At 36.3% G+C, this 17,350-nt stretch overlaps 1 protein-coding gene across 2 annotated transcripts in view; it reads left to right on the top strand.

Moving 5' to 3' along the window:
• The first annotated feature begins 344 nt into the window (after positions 1-344).
• The window catches only part of Rb1 (RB transcriptional corepressor 1), a 156,188-nt gene continuing 139,182 nt past the window's right edge, over positions 345-17,350 (top strand). The window contains exons 1-2 of one of the 2 annotated variants that reach the window (XM_047553463.1): positions 345-624; positions 3,896-4,022. In XM_047553463.1, coding sequence (XP_047409419.1) covers positions 491-624; positions 3,896-4,022 — 261 coding nt within the window. In that variant the 5' untranslated portion in view covers positions 345-490. The remainder of the gene's footprint in view (positions 625-3,895; positions 4,023-17,350) is intronic. The other variant, XM_047553464.1, reaches the window with a different exon arrangement.

Genomic DNA, 17,350 nt, shown 5'->3' with positions numbered 1-17,350 from the left:
CAGATATCCCCTGCCGAGCCGCTGGTCAGCCCAGAAGAGCCCCGTGTACGGAAAGGAGGGGCGCAATGTCACCCACCAGACTCTCGGTAAAGCCGCGGTATAGGTACGCCGCCCTTGAGCGGCGCGCTTCGGATAGAAACATGTGTAGGCAGCAATGCCGGCTTCCGGGGAGGCCCGGCCTTCCCGCCCAGCCGGCGCGCCCTCGCGCCGCGGCCCGCGCACCGCCGGCGCCCCGGTTCCCCCCAGACGCCGGCGAGCCCGGGAGCCTCGCGGACGTGACGCCGCGGGCGGAAGTGACGTTTTCCCGCGGTTGGACGCGGCGCTCGGTTGCCGGGCGGGGGAGGGCGCGTCCGGTTTTTCTCAGGGGACGTTCAAATTATTTTTGTAACGGGAGTCGAGAGAGGACGGGGCGTGCCCCGACGTGCGCGCGCGCGCGCCGGCTTCTCCGCGCTCCTTCATAGCTCCCTGGCGCCTGCCTTGGGAGCGCGTCATGCCGCCCAAAACCCCCCGAAGAGCTGCGGCTGCCGCCGCCGCCGCTGTGGAACCCCCGGCGCCGCCGCCGCCGCCCCCTCCTGAGGAGGACCCGGAGCAGGACAGTGGCCCGGAGGACCTGCCTCTGGCCAGGTGAGCGAGCAGAGCCACCGCCGCCGCGGCCGCCGGCGGGAAGGGCGCCCCGAGAGTGCGGCGGGTGGGCGCCGCGGCTAGACCCGGGCGCATCTTCGCTGGGGCCGGTCGCGGCGGGAGGACGGTCCCTTTCGCCCCCCACCCCGGCGGAGCGTCGGCATGGCGGTGACAGGGTTCTGGGCTCGCGAGCGAGGGGAGGGCATCCCGGAGGGGTCTCGGCTCCAGCTTGACAGGTGTCGGGCGGGTGGGGCTCGGGTTCCTGAGCGAAGTGACAGGTGCAGTCTTTCCGCCAGCGAGACGGAGGCTCCAAGGCGGCGGGTCGTTGCGCGCCCCTCTCACACGAAAAAAATAAAAAAATAAAATAATAATAATAATAATAAACGACTGATGTCTGTTAGAGAGTTTTTCTCTCGTCGAGATCCCGAGCGCTACGGGGGTCGTTTGACTTTCTGTTTTGATCTCCTGCGATGCAACAGTTGGAAGTCCTTTCCTCTGGGCGTGCGCTGCATCTACAGCCCAGTCCTGGGAGAGGCCAAAAAACGTCTTGGACGTGAAGTGCAGGGTCGTGGGTGTCAGTTGCCCACGGGATACTCGACTGGAGGGTTTTGTGGGGTTTCCTAAGAACAATGCTGTGAGGCCGTGGGGATTTAAAATCATCTGTGGTGACTGGTGGAGCATAACTCTTTTTAGAGGAACTGATATAGAGGCAAAAGTTTCGTGAGAGTACGTGCTTGAAAGTTGCTAAACTTTTTTTTTTCTATTGAATAGGGCTCCTCTTGCATGTTAGTCGGCCTCAGCATGCCTCATTATTTCTTCCATTTTGCCTTTTGACTTTAAATCAGAAGGAATCCTTGTGTCCCCTCTCTTTGGTTTTGTTTGTATTTGGTACAAAATCAGTGGTGGTCTTGTGCTCACAAGGAACTTTCTCGACACCCCCTCCCCCCCGCCTTTTACTAAATGAAATCTAAATTTAAATGAGTCCGTGTGGATGCAGTAAAACATGACAGGGAGATATTTATTGCATTTCAACGTTTTCCCAAGTGTGTTACTTTACGATTAGTTAACAAAAATTTAAAGAATATATTGTCATTATTATTGTCAACATTGGGTTTACTTTGAGACTGCAGATCCATCGCAGCGGGATGGGTCTCGTTTCTGTCCCTTCTACTCCCTTCCCATTCTAGTCCATCACCAAGCCCCATTTTATTCTCACTCTGAATAGTACTTTTCTTTCCACTCCCCAAATTCTAACAGAATTCAGGTCAAACTGTCGAAGATTGAAATTGGATTTTGGAAATGGACCGTGCAAACCTATTTAAAATTCATCTATTTAAATGAACTGTCTTATAGGTCAATTAAAATCATACTCACTGGCAAGAACAAAACAAAACAAACAAAAAAGACAGGTCTGGGGGAATGTTCCAGGAGAAAAATATCGCTTTCGTTTCTGATTAAATTCTGATGAATCCAAACTTGAAAGTTTACCTTTGGAAAGAATAGTAATATCTAAAGAATTCCATGTCATCCACACAGCTTTGTAAGTAGTTTTGATATTGAAAAGTAAGCAGAAATATTAAGTCTAGCCATCACCTTGGAAGTTTCTTTCACTTTCCTGCCCATCGCATTATTTTATATACCTTTAAATGATGGAACTATAAAAAATTCTGTAAGTCAAAACCATATAAGATGCAGTCTGCTTTTGCTTAACCACACTAATGAAAACCCACAATAGTTTTCATCAGCACAGTTGATCTCTGGATAAACTAGTCACGTGTGTTTAGGGACAGGTACAGGGATACATTCTGAGAATTGCATGGTTAGGTAAAGCTTGTATGAACATTGTAGGATGCACTTACATACCTATGTGGTACAGGTCAATCAGTGGATGTGGCTTGATGCAGTCAGAAGAGGTAAAGGTGAGATCTATGAGGGTGCTGCTGGCATAACGGCATGTTGTTTTACAGCAAGCTTTTTTTTTTTAAATTAAGTAAAAGGAGTAAACTCTAATGATAAAAAGTATAGTAAATATATAAATCAGTAATGTAGTTGTTTAAATAGTATAGTCTGTATCTAATTGCATGTTTTATTTACAAGTGGCAGCACAGTAGTTTGTTTATGCCAGCACCACCAAAAACACAGGAGTAAAGTGTTGTGCAGTGGCATTATGATGACTAGGATGTCACTAAGCAATAGGAATTTTTCAGTTCCATTATAATCATATGTTACTATTATTAATATACTCAGTTTGTCATTGACTAAAATGTCATTATATAGCACATGCTTGTATTTAAAAGAGTAGAACCCCCACCTGGCAATCTGAAGCTGAGAAACCTGTTTAGGGATAGATTCAGGATCCAGTCTGACTATACTTCCAGTGAAGCTACTTTGAGAGTTGAGATGTTATTTCTGTTGCATTATCTCTGGCCTAAGTGATGTAGTTGGGAGGAACAGCTTGCCACCTTTGTTACTGAAATAATCAAAAGTTCATTATGCTTTCGAGGAGTTGACAGTCTAGAATAGTGGTCAAGGGCCTGGATTCATAACGTGGTTATTTCTTAATTTTTGTGATCTCAGGTGAGTGCTTTGATTTCTCTCATTTTGGTAGATATCTGTAAAACAAGGATAATGGGAGTACTTTCCTTAATGTGGGGATTCAGTGAAACCACTGCGCATGTAAGGTATTTTGTATAGGATCATAGTAAATACTTAAAAATTAAGTTATTCCTCAGACTGTTGCTATTATTATTAGATGTCAAACATATATTAAATGAATGATAAGGAGTTATTTAATAAGAATTTATCGAATGCCTACCTTGGTTAAAAAAGGTCAAGGAGAAAGAGCTGAAAAAAGTGATGTAATAACTTACCAGAATTATATGAAACATTGGTAAGTTTATACTACAATTTTACAAAGTCACCAGCTTTGAACTGACTGTTTAATATTACCTGTGGGCTTTTCTTTCTATTGTTGTTATCCTATTTCCCAAACAGCATTAACTATTGTACATAATTTCTTACACAAAACTGTTTTGGTGCTTGAGTAGATTTGATTCACCATGTCAGCAAATATTTTTCACTGTGTAGTATCTTTATTTTGGAAAGACCATGTAAAAGATAAACATGTTTAAATTCTAAGTGTAATATTTTTCAGAGATAAAATGGGATCTTAAAGTAGTTAAGTGATGTTCTCTTTTAGAATAGTGCTGTTATGTGCAGACTGTTGAAACAAATGTTTGTGTGTGCCTGTTATATGATTATTTTCATTTGGTAGGCTTGAATTTGAAGAAACCGAAGAACCTGATTTTACTGCCTTATGTCAGAAATTAAAGATACCAGATCATGTCAGAGAAAGAGCTTGGTTAACTTGGGAGAAAGTTTCATCTGTGGATGGAGTATTGGTAAGGATTTTCTTAAAGCTTTTTGAAAGAAAGAATTTCTCATTTAAAAAATAATTTCAAATCTCTGTAGAATATTTGGAAAATATAAAAACATAAAGGAAATAAAAACTGGTAATAATTCCATTACCCTGGGATTACCTACCTCTGATAACATTAAAGCGTTTGGAAAAAACAAATAAACCTTCCACTGAAATATTTTAAAGCAAATCTTAGGTGTTGTATTATATTCATAAATATCTTACCATGATGTAAAGATTTTAAAAAACACAATCATATCTTATAAAATAATTCTTAATATCTTCTAATATGCTATCAGTGCTTAAAATCAGTCTTAGAATTAGTTTTGTTAGAATTCAGGATCTTTGATAATATATTGATATATTTCATCCAGTTTTTCTTTGCATATGTATATATGTGTATGTATAATAATAACACAAGAAAATAATTCTTGTTTTTATAAATACCAGGAGAACATTCCAAGAACTTTGCAGATAAGTCATTTAACATTTCACTGAATATGAAATATAAAATCTTTGTATTTTATATTTAAATGTGGAATTTTCATTATATAGATGAAAGTATTATACAGAGAAGTTAACTAGACCAAGATCCCTAGAAAAAGATCTCAAAATACAAATTCAGAATCATACATATAGTTATATGTAGTCATACATAATTTTTAAAAAAATTGTTTTAAAAATATTTTTTAGATGTTAATGGATCTTTATTTTATTCTTTTATTTATATGTGGTACTGAGGATTGAATCCAGTGCCTCACACATGCTAGGAAAGCACTCTACCACTGAGCCATAACCCCAGCCCCACACATTTTTTATCTTGCTTTTTTTGCTTAATGTATCATGAGCATTTTGTTTTGTTATTAACTTTTTTTTTTTAATAATATAGTTTCTAAGGCCTTGTGCTTGAGAGGCAAGCAACCTACCAACTGAGCTATATCCCCAGCCCACAATAATATAGTTTCTAATTGTAGTATAGTATTTTATCTAATAGATGTATTTTAGTTTGGTTCTTAGTATTACTGGATATTTATTTTTTTCCCCCAACTTTTGGTATATAGTCACAAAGTAATTTAAGAAATAATGTTGAAATTATTTTTTAAATTTGTGAAATAAATTGATTGATGGATCTTTGGCATTTTTTCTTACAAGTTAGATTTCTGAGTCAAAAACCATGAATATTTTTGTGACTTGATAATTATTGCTAAATTGTACTCTTGATAGACACTTTGAATTTACTTTATCATCATAGTATAAAAGTACATGTGTATCTGTTTTTACTGATCAGATCAACCCAGCAAAATATGTCAATATTCCAGTTTTTAAAATCCTATTAAAAGCTACTTTAAACATTCTCTCTGTAACTAATTATAACAAATTTTAAAAAAATTCTCTCAAAACTGAATGTGGTGATTCATGTCTGTGACCAGAATTTGGGAGGCCAAGGCAGGAGGATTGAAAGTTTGAGGCTAGCCTGACAACATAGCAAGACCCTGTCTCAAAATAAAATATAAAAAGAGCTGAAAGTATAGCTTCATTCTGGGTTCCATCCCTAGGATTTAAAAACAAAACCAAACAAGCTCTGTCAGTAAAAAAGAAGTTCCACAGTTCCAAAGATCTGAACATAATCTCAAAGTCTTTATCTAAAAGGAGAAGAATACTGAAGTGTTTTAGATATATGACTTGGGTATTATCACTCCAGAGCATTTAGTATTTATTTCCACTGACTTGAGTACTTCATGTACAAAGCTGTTTTTGTGTTTATGCAGCTAAAGGGAGTGATGGCCCTGTCACCATTCCCTCTTTCTGAAATATTAGACTTTCAATTTTTAGAGAATTTGGAAGAGCTAGCTACTTAATAGAGAATATTAATGAATATTGCTAGCTTCCAATTTATAAGTGTATTGTGTTCCAAATCTGTTTGCAAGTGGTTTCCATCCTAATTTGTACAACATATTAAAAATATTGAATTGTAACAGAAATAGTTTTAATAGTAGAGGCCCTTTTGGACTTCAAACTTGAACACATGTACAAGTAAATGTGACTTCCTTACCCTCCCTTTTCTCTCCCTGGATGTATCCCTTCCTTCCCTGAGAATTGGCAACCTTTAAATCTCGTTTCCTCATGGAACTCATGATGGGGAGCTAGAGCTTGTGAAATCATTCCTGGTTGTGTCCTAAAGAAGACAACAAAGCAATTTCGTGTTACTTTTGGGACTTGGGAAATATTTTTACAGGTTTTGACAGAAGTTGATGTTCTTTTGTCCTATTGTAATTCAACAGACCCTTTCTTTGAATGATAGTGAAATTTTCAAGGATTGGCCTGAGAATTAAACCTCCATTTATACAATAATTTCTAAGGGAGAATGTGTTCTGAGAAGCAAATGTTATGACAGGATGAATTAATTTCCAGTGCAGCTATTCTAGTGACAATTGTTCTTTTCTTTCTTTCTTTTTCTTTCTTTGGAGTTGAACCTAGGGATGCTTAGCCACTGAGCCATATCCCCAGCCCTTTTCATTTTTTATTTTGAGACAGGGTCTTACTGTGTTGCTTAGGGCATTCCTAAATTGCTGAGGCTGGTTTTGAACTTGTAATCCTCCTACCTCAGCTTCCTGAGCCACTGGGATTACAGGTGTGTACCATTGTTCCCAGCTAATGGCCCATTTTCTTTGAAACAAGAAGAGTAATGTAATAACTTGGGGGAATCTTTTGGCATTTCAAAGTGAATGATGCTTATTGGAATAGAGGATGTGTTAAGATTTGGAGTCAAACTAAACTGATTCAGATCTCAGCTATATCATTTATTATCTCTATAATCTTGAACAAATTACCCCGAATTTCCAAGCTTCAGTTTTCTTATCAGTAAAAGAGGCTAATAATGATTTCTAAATTTTGTAATCTTTATACAGATTAAATAAATTAATGCAAATTAAATACTTGTTAGTGTCAGGGAGTGACTATATTAGGTCATGCAGGCAGAACATTTCACTTAAGAACTACACTGGGAAATTTTATTACTAATTTAATATTTAGGAGAACTTAAGAATCATTTAAAATAGTTGATTTTTTTTTTTTTGGCAGTATTGGGGATTGAAAACAGATCTTTGCACATGAGAGGCAATCACCCTACCACTGAGTTACATCCCAGCCCTTAAATGGTTGAATTTTTAAATGCATATTTAGTTATTCTGATGTACTTTTATTGAAATTCTAATTTCAAGTTATTTAGAGTGAGAAAAATTGTTTATGCATACATGAACGCATATACTAAAGGGTTACGCTGATCCTTTTAATAAAAATTTTATGATATCTTATCTAGAAAACTTATAAAAACATTTTAATAAGGTATAATGTATGATTACCGTCATAAAATTAGATTTTGTTCATGTGGCTTATAGCATACAAATAAGGAACTTTTCATTAATAAATTGACTAGGAGTGCTGTTCTTATTGTTATTTAAGGTGGATCAGTTCTTTCTGCATTTTGAATGCCAGTATGGTAAAATGGAAAAGGCCTTGGACTTCAAGGCAGAAAACTAGTTGTACATTAGTCCTCCCCTATCTGAGGTTCTGCTTTGCAGTGTCTGTTACCTGTGGTTAGCTGGGGTTTGAAAATATTAGATGGAAAATTCCAGAAATAAACAATTCCGAGTTTCAAGTTACACACTGTTCTGAGTTGAATGATAAAACCTCTCATTGCCCTACTTCATTTTCCCGAGATGTGAATCATTCCTTTGTCTAGTGCTATATTTGCTGCTTGCTTATCAGTCACTTGGTATCCTTCTTGGTTATCAGATTGACTATCATAGTATCATGGTGCTTGTGTTCAGGTTACTCTTATTTTACTTAATAATAGCCCCAAAGTGTAAGGGTAGCTATGCTGGCAATTTGGACATGACAGAGAGAGGCCATAAAATGGTTCCTTTAAATGAAAAGATAAAAGTTTATTATAGATGTATATGTATAGGCATACCTCAGAGATATTGTAAGTTTGGTTCCAGGCCACTATAATTTTTTTTTTATGACATCTAGAATTGTAAATCCTTTCCAGAAGGTTTTCAGTTTTCTTTGCTCAGATCCTTCAGAGGAATTTATGGCAAGCCTCATGAAATGTTTTTCTTAAATAATAAGACTTGGAAGTCAAAATTATTCCTTAACCCATGGACTGCTAAATGGATTTTGTTTTAGCAAGCATGGAAAAAAAAAAGTTAGTCTTGTACATCTCCATCAGAGCTCTTGAGTAGAGCTCTTGGTACATTGTCAGTCAGCAATAATATTTTGAAAGGAATCCTTTTTTCTTTTTTTTTTCTGAGCAGTAGTTCTCAACTGTGGGCTTCAAATATTCAGTAAACCCTGTTGTAAGCAGATGTGCTGTCATATGGGCTTTTCTGTTTCCCTTAAAGAAAGCACAGGTAGCGTATATTTTTAAAATAATTATTAAGGGTCTTAGATTTTCAGAATGGTAAATGAACATTGACTTTGACTTAGAGTCATCAACTGTATTAGTCCTTAACAGAAGAGTCATTCTGTCTTTAGAAGCTTTGAAGCTATGCCTTGACTACTACTCTATTAACTGTGAAAACCCTAGATGGTATTTTTTTCTTCTAATATAAAGCTTGTGTTAGCTTTTCTTCATTGTGACTGAAGTACCTGGTAAGAACAATTTGGAGGAGGTAAGATTTATTTTGACTCATGTTTTGAGAGAATTCAGTCCATGGTTGGCCAGCTCTTGCCTTGAGGTGAGGCAGAGCATCATAGCGGAGGGTGTGGTGGAGGAAGACTGTTTAGCTCCAGTCGGTAGGGAAACTGTGAGACAGGGAGAGAGAGAAAGGGACTGGGTAGAAGATAAACCCTTCTAGGGCCCATCTCCAGTGACCTATTTCTTCCAACTGGGTCCACCTCTGAACCTTTCTACACAGGGGGATCCTGATTTCAAACACATGAGCTTTTGAGGACATTCCACATCCAAATCATAACAAGGCTGTTTTGTCTACATTGTAAATATGGTATTTAATGTGGTCAGTTTCATCAGTTATCTTAGCTAGATCTTGTGGATAACCTGCTGCAGCTCCTACATCAGCCCTTGCTGTTTCATCTTGCACTTTTAAGTTGTGGAGATGACTTCTTTTCTCAAACTTCATGACCCAACCTCTGCTCTCTTTATACTTTTCTTTTGCAGTTTCCTTACCTCTCTCAGATTTGATATAATTGAAAGAGTTAGGACCTTGTTCTGGGTTATGTTGTTGCTGGTCTGATAAACTATCAGTTCTACCAAAACTGTCTCTACATATCAGCAACGAGGCTGCTCTTTCTTATTATTTGTATCTCTGCTGGATTAGACTTTTAATTTCCATTAGAAACTTTTTCTTTGCATTAACAGCAGGGCTGACTGCTTAACACAGATAGTTTACCTGGACTTTTGATGTGTCTTCTTAACTAAACTTGTTCATTTCTAGTTTTGGGTTTAAAGTGGGAAATGTACAACTCTGTCCTTTCATTTGAACACTTAGAGGCCTTTGCAAGGTTATTAATTGACCTAATTTCAATATTGTGTCTTAGGGAAGAGGGAAAGAGGGAATAGTCAGTGGAACAGTGAGAGCACATGTTTATCAATTAAGTTGTCTTATATGGGTGTAGTTCATGGTTCCCAAAACATTTATAATAGTAACATCAAAGACTACTTAATACAGAGCACCATAATAGACATAATGATAATAAGAAAGTTTGAAATATTGTGTGAATTACCAAAATGTGACAAAAGAGACTTAAGTAAGCACATGCTATTGGAAAAATGGAACTGATAGACTTGCTTTATGCAGGCTTCTCACAAGCTTTCAATTTATAAAATTCTCAATATCTGTAAAGTGCCTTGAAACAAAGCACAATAAAATGAGGTATGCCTATAGAGGTTTAATTTCAGCTCATAGTTCTGGAGACTGAAAACCCAAGATCCACATCTGTTGATGGTCTCATGTAGTGCTTCTTAACATGCTGAAAAAGCAGAAGGGCAAGTGGGAATGTGCAGAAGAAAAAATTATGAGAATGGTCTCTCCCTTTATAGCAGCCTGCCCTTCTGGTAACTAATCCAGTCCCTTCAGAGGAAGAACTGACTCCCTTGAGAATTAACCCAGTCCCAAGAAATAATATTAATCCCTTTGTAAACCCTAATTTCCTCAAAGGCCCCACCTTTCAACATTGCCCATAATGGCAATTAAATTTCAACAAGAGTTTTAGAGGGGACAAATCAAATATAAATCGCAGCAATTTCCTTGGACTCCCAACTCTTAATAGGCAATTCAGAAAACACCACTGTGTTTTCCTTGGTCCTTCCTCCTTACACTGTTTCCTAGAATCATTTCCCCGTAAACTGGAGTGTTTGTGGAACTCACATTATATGATTCTTGTCTTTTAGGGATCACTGTCCTTCATTGCCTAATGTCTAGTTTCTTATTTCCTTTATTTTCTGGATTTTTAGTTCTTTCAAGCCAAACAATAAGTATGTTCCATGTTACTCTATTGTAACTTGAAGCAGAAATTCTCAGTTACATATTTTTTCATAATTTTTTGTTCCTTCCCCTTATCATATTCTCCACCAGAGAGGTACATTTGTTGCAGATGATGAACATACATTAAATATCCTTATTATTCCTGTGTCCATAGTTTACATCATGGTCCACTCTTGGTAATATATATTCTATGGATTTTGACACACATCTAATTATATATATCTGCCATTGTAGTATCATATAGAATAGAGTCACTGCTCTAAAAATTTTCTCTGCTTTGCCTATTCGACTTGTCCTCAATCTAATCCCTGATCATTTTACTATCTCTATAGTTTTGCCTTTTCCAGAAGGTAATACAGTAACCAAACAGTATATGACCTTTTCAAATTGACTTCTTTCACTTAATAGTATATATTTAAGTTTCTTCATGATTTCTCATGCCTTGGTGGCTCATTTCTTTTTAGTTCTGAATAATATTGTATTGCCTGCATATTCCAGTTTATTCATTCTACTACTGAAGAGTGTTTTGTCTTCTTCCATGTTTTTAGCAGGTATGAATAAAGCAGTAAAAATATACATGTGCAATTTGCGTGTGTGTGTGTGTGTGTGAGAGAGAGAGAGAGAGAGAGAGAGAGAGAGAGAGAGAGAGAAAGAATATGAATATATGTTTGTAAGATTTCAACTCCTTGGAGTAAATGCCAAGGAGCATAATTGCTGGATCATGGTAAGAGTATGTTTAGCTTTATAAGAAAATGCCAAACTGACTTTCACAGTGGGCTGTACTATCTTGCATTCCCAGCATGGGGAACGAATTGTTGCACATCCTTGTCAGCATTTGATGTTCTCAGTGTTTTGGATTTTTTCCATGCTAATAGATATGTAGTGGTATCTTATTTGAATTTGTAATTCTCTTGTGGCTTATGATGTTGAGCATCTTTTCATATTTTACTTGCCATTCATATAACTTCTTTGCAAATGTGTCTGTCCAGCTCTTTTCCCTATTTTTAATGGGCTTGTTATCTTATTGTTGAGTTTTTTTTTTTTCTTGGCAGTGTTGGGGATTGAACTTATGGCCTCACGCATGCTAAGTGACTGCTGTACCCCCAGTTCTGTTTAGCTGTACCCATATTTCTATGGCTGGGTTTGAAGAGTTCTTTATATATTTTGGGTAATAGTCTTTTACTAGTTATGTCTTTTGTAACTGTTTTCTTTCAGTCTGTGACTTGTCTTCTTTTTCTGTTGACAATGTATTTTTCAGAGCCAGAGTATTTAATTTTAATGCAGTACAGCATATCGGTTTTTTCTTTTATGAAATGCTTTGGTTTTATATCTAAAATGCCACTCCTAAGGGCAACTAGATTTTCTGCTGTTTTATAGTTTTACATTTTACATGCCAGTCTCTGATTCATTTTAATTTTTGTAAAGAGTGTAAAGTATGTGTGTGTGTGTATTTTAACAAGGGTTTCCAGGTGTTCCAGTACTGTTTGTTGAAAAGATAATCTTTTATTCATTGTATTGCTTTTGCTCCTTCACCAAAAATTAGTTGACTATATTTCTGAGCTCTCTTTTCTTTTCTGTTGGTCTGTTTTTTCACCAGTGCTTCACCATCTTTACTATTATAACTTTATAATGTCTTGAATTTGAATGTTGAACATCCTCTAACTTTGATCTTCTTCAATACTGTGTTGGCTCTTCTGAGTCTTATATCACTCCTTGTAAACCTTTAAAATCAGTTTGTTGATACATACAAAATAAACTGCTGTGGTTTTGATTGGGATGACATTGAATCCGCAGATCAAATTGAGGAAAGTGACATCTTGACAATATTATCTTCCTATCCATGAACATAGGATATCTCTCCATTTATTTATATCCTTTATTTCTTTCATTAGGATTTTGTAACTTTTTCATATACATCTATACATATTTTGTTAGATTTATGTTTAAATACTTCATTTGTAGATGCTAATATAAATAGTATTGTGATTTTTATTTCAGATTCCACTTGTTCATTGCTTGTGCATAGGAAAGCAACTTACTTTTATCTACTGACCTCATCTTCTGCAACCTTGTGATAATTGCTTATTATAATTGTTATTATTAGTTCCAGTAGTTTCTTTGTTGATTCTTTTGGATTTTTTTACATAAACAATCATTATCGGCAAACAAAGGCAATTTTCTTTCTTTACTCCATATGCCTTTTATTTTCTCCTTTTGTTTTATTGCATTATCCAGGACTTCAGGTATGATATTGAAAAGATGTAGTGAAAAACTGCCTTGTTCCTGATCATAGAGGAAAAGCTTTTAATCTTTCATCAATATGTATGATGTTAGCTATAGGTTTTCTGTAGATGTTCTTTATCAAGTTGAAGAATACTTCCTCAGTTTGTAGTTTTCTAAATGTTTTTTTATTATGGATGGATGTTGGAATTTTTGTCAAACATCTTTGCTGCATCTGTTGATAGAAGCGTGTAATTTTCTTTTTTTAGCCTATTGTTTTTGTGGCTTATATTAATTTATTTGAATTCTAAGCCAACCCTGCAAAGCCATAGCTAGTTGAGGCCACATATGACAAGCCCACCACTAATGGTATACTCAACATACTCAATGGTGAAAAGGTAAAACTTTTCCTGCAAAATCAGAAAGAAGACAAGAATGCTGACATTTTTTGGGGAAAGAGGGTACTAGGAATTGAACCCAGGTGCACTTTTTACAGTGAACTACACTCCAAGTTCTTTTTATTTTGAGTCACAGTCTCACTGTGTTGCTGAGGGTCTCACTGAGTTGCTGAGGCTTGCCTAGAACTTCTGATCTTCCTGCTTTAACCTCCAGGGTCTGTGTGATTATTGGTATGCACCATCATGCCCAGAAGGATGCTGACTCTTGCCACTTCTATTGAATGTGGTACTTGAAGTCTTAGAGCAATTGGGCAATAGAAAGAAATAAAAGCCATCCACATAAAAAAGGAAGAAATAAAATTGTTTCTTTTAGTAAATGACATGATTATATATATGTTATATATAGGAGTCTTTGTAATATATAAAGTATTTATATATAATATATATAATATATATGATTATATACATATTTGTATATATAGGAGTCTTTATATAATATATATAATACCCTAAAGACTTTATATAATATAGTATATAACACTCTAAAGACTCCAATAAAAACCTGTTAGAATAAACAAATTCAATAAAATCATGGGATACAGTGTCAACATACAAAAATCAATTGTGTTTCTACACACTAACAATGACCTATCCCAAAAAGAAATTAAGAATACAATCCCATTTACCATAAAAGCAAACAGAATAAAGTACTTAGGAATAAATTTAATCAAGGTGGTAAAAGATTTGTACTCTGAAAACTGTAAAACATTGATGAAAGAAATTGAAGAAGACAAATAAATAAAAAGATGTCCTGTATTCATGAATCATTTTAACATTGTTAAAATGTTCGTACTACCAAAAGCAACAAACAGAATCAGTGTAATATCTAGCAGAATTCCAATAGCATTTTTCAAAGAAATAGAAAAAAAACCTTAAAATTCCTATGGAACCACAAAAGACCCTCATAAAAATGCCATATTTTTTCTTTTTCTAAATATTGGTTTTAATTGTAATTATTAGCACATATTAATTATACAAATTCATTGGTTTCTTTGTGACATTTCATGCATGCATATAACTCACTTTGTATTCATCCTCTTTTTAATTATTATTATTTTTTAAAAAATTGTCCTTTTCAGTTACACATGAGAGTAGAATGTATTTTGACATTATACATATGTGGACTATAACTTGCCATTCTTGTGGTTGTACATGATATGGAGTTATACTGGTCGTGTAATCATATATGAACATAGGAAAGTTATATCTGATTCATTCTACTGTCTTTCCTATTCCCATACCCCTTCTCTTCCCTCATTTCCCTTTGTCTAATCCAATTAACTTCTATGTTTCCTTTCCCCACCCCTAACTATGTGTTAGCATCCACAAAGCAGAGAGACATTAGGCCTTTGTTGTTTTTTTTTTTTGGGGGGGTAGGGGGGAGATTGGCTTATTTCATTTAGTATGATAGTTTTTAGTTACATTCATTTACCTGAAATTGCCATAATTTCATTCTTCTTTATGGCTGAGTAATATTCCATTGTGAACGTATACCACATTTTCTTTGTTCATTCATCTGTTCCATAGCGTAGCTATTGTGAATTGAGCTACTATAAACATTGATGTGACTGTGTCACTCTAGTATGTAGATTTTAAGTCCTTTGGGTATATACTGGGGAGTGGGATAACTGGGTCAAATGGTGGTTCCATTCCAGGTTTTCTAAGGAATCTCCATACTGCTTTGTGTTTACCCTCTTTATTCTTTGTTGCCACCCCCTCCTCCGTTTCCCTTCTCCTTTCTTAATAGTCCCTGTTCTACTTTGTTGTCATGATTTTTTCTAGATTCCTCATCTGAGAGAAAACATGTGATACTTTCTCAGTCTGGCTTATTTCACTTAACATAATGGTCTCCACTTCCATCCATTTTCCTGAGAATGACATGATTTTGTTCTTACTTATGACTTACTAATATTTCATTGTTTATATATACCACATTTTCTTCATTCATTCTTTACCCATTCAGCATTTGGGTGATTCTTTAACTTGGCTATTGTAAGTAGTCCTGTCATAAACATGGGTATGCAGGTATCTCTTGTATGCTGACTTTGATTCCTTTGGGTATATATCCAGGAGTGGTATAACTGGATCATGTGGTAGTTCTATTTTTATTCCCTTAATGACTATACCAGTTTACATTCCCACAGTCTAAGGATTCCTTTTCCCCGTATCTCCCGTATCTTTGCCAGGATTTGTTAATTTTTCTTTTTTTGACAATGTCATTCAGACTGGAGTGAGTTAGAATTTCAGTGTAATTGATTTGCATTTCCTTGATGGCTAAAGATGTTGAGCATTTTTTTCATATAATTTTTGGCCACTTATACTTTTTCATTTGAAAAGTGCTCAGCTTACTTTCCTGCCCATTTATTGATTGAATTATTTGTTCTTTTGGTGTTAAATTATTATTATTTGTACTGGGGATTGAAGTCAGGAGCATTAGACCACTGAGCCACATCCCCAGCCCTATTTTGTATTTTATTTAGAGACAGGGTTTCACTGAGTTGCTTAGCACCTTGCTGTTGCTGAGACTGGCTTTGAACTCGCAGTCCTCCTGCCTTAGCCTCCCTAGATGCTGGGATTACAGGCATGTGCCACCACCCCCAGCTGATGTTAAATTTTTTTGAGTTCTTCAACTACTCTGAATATTACTTCTCTGTCAGATGAATAGCTGACATAGATTTCTTCCCATTTTGTAGGCTGTCCTTTCACTCTGTTGATTGTTTCCTTTGCTGTACAGAAACTGCAAAAGCAAAACTGAGTCCGAAACAGAGTTGGGAGCTGGGTTGTGGCTCTGTGGTAGAGCACTTGCCTAGCATGTAAATGAATAAAAGTCTATCAACAACTAAAAAAATAAAAAAAAAATAGAAAAAGTTGGAGGCATCATACTTCCTGATTTCAAATCAATTAACAACTTACTGTAATCAGAAGAGTATGGTACTGGCATGAAAACAGACACATAGACCAACATTATAGAATATAAAGCCCAGAAATAGACCCAAACATACATGGTCAACTAATTTTTGACAGAGGTACAAGAATATAAAACGGGATGTGGGAGGAGGATAGTATCTTTAATAAATGGTACTAGGGAAAGTGGATACTCACATGGGAAAGAAATAAAATTAGATTCTTATCTGACCTGCACACAAAAATCAACTCAAAATGGATTAAAGACTTAAATACATTACCTGAAAAAGTAAAATTCCTAATTTCAAGGTTAGTTACATATCATTTGTACAGAAAATGAAGTCTGTGATATTATTTCTTTGTGTGAGTTACCCTTGCTGATATTACTAGTTTATCAGTGTGGGAATGGGAGCTGAAGAAATTAGAACAAAAAATCTTATTTTATACTTTGTTATTTCAATTACTGCTAGTTTCTTCGACCACACTAAGAAAAAAAGAAAAACAAAATCAAAAGCCACTCTATCCTACATTAGAATATGGTCATTTGCCAAAATTTTTTAAAAATATGCATTTAACACCATTTAGTTCTGGACACTCACTGTACTTGCTCTTAGAGTACAATAGTAAGTTAAATATAATTTTCTGCCTTCAAAATGCTTGTAGACTAGTTGAGTAGGGTCAAAGGAGCAAACAAGTCAATAACAGTTCAGTTTAGAGCTTAGATAGTCCTGTGCATCTAGTTCTGTAAGTGTTCTCAGAGGAAAGAGTCTCAGGTGCTCTTCTTTTGGGCAGATGTCCAAGTAAATCTGAACTTGCTAGGTATATTTTTTATGGGAATAGAATCACTCTCCCTACAAAGGTATTATGTAACTATATGGTTGATTCAGCTGGTGTTTACCCCAGCATGTCCTATTAAAAATGTGTTTGAGTTCAAACAGTGTTAGCTTATGCATTCCTTTTCATGTCTGCATTTTGTTTCTGTGACCAACTCTAGACTGTTGTCAGATGATGCTATACGAGCATGGGGGCATTTCCTGGCATATCCACTCGTTTATACATGAAACCTACGTGAGAAGGAAATCTAGGCATAGAAGATAAAGGCAATTCTTTTTCCTGTTTTGCAGTACTACCATCTTATAACACATTGAACCTTATTTGCTAATCTCTCATTAGTCTCATGTAAGTGTAAAGATAATGTCCTTTTGATCCTGACATAGAGGACA

Source organism: Sciurus carolinensis, chromosome 5 (assembly GCF_902686445.1).
Source record: "Sciurus carolinensis chromosome 5, mSciCar1.2, whole genome shotgun sequence".
Taxonomy (NCBI): domain Eukaryota; kingdom Metazoa; phylum Chordata; class Mammalia; order Rodentia; family Sciuridae; genus Sciurus; species Sciurus carolinensis.
This window is presented reverse-complemented; position numbering and strand designations above follow the sequence as displayed.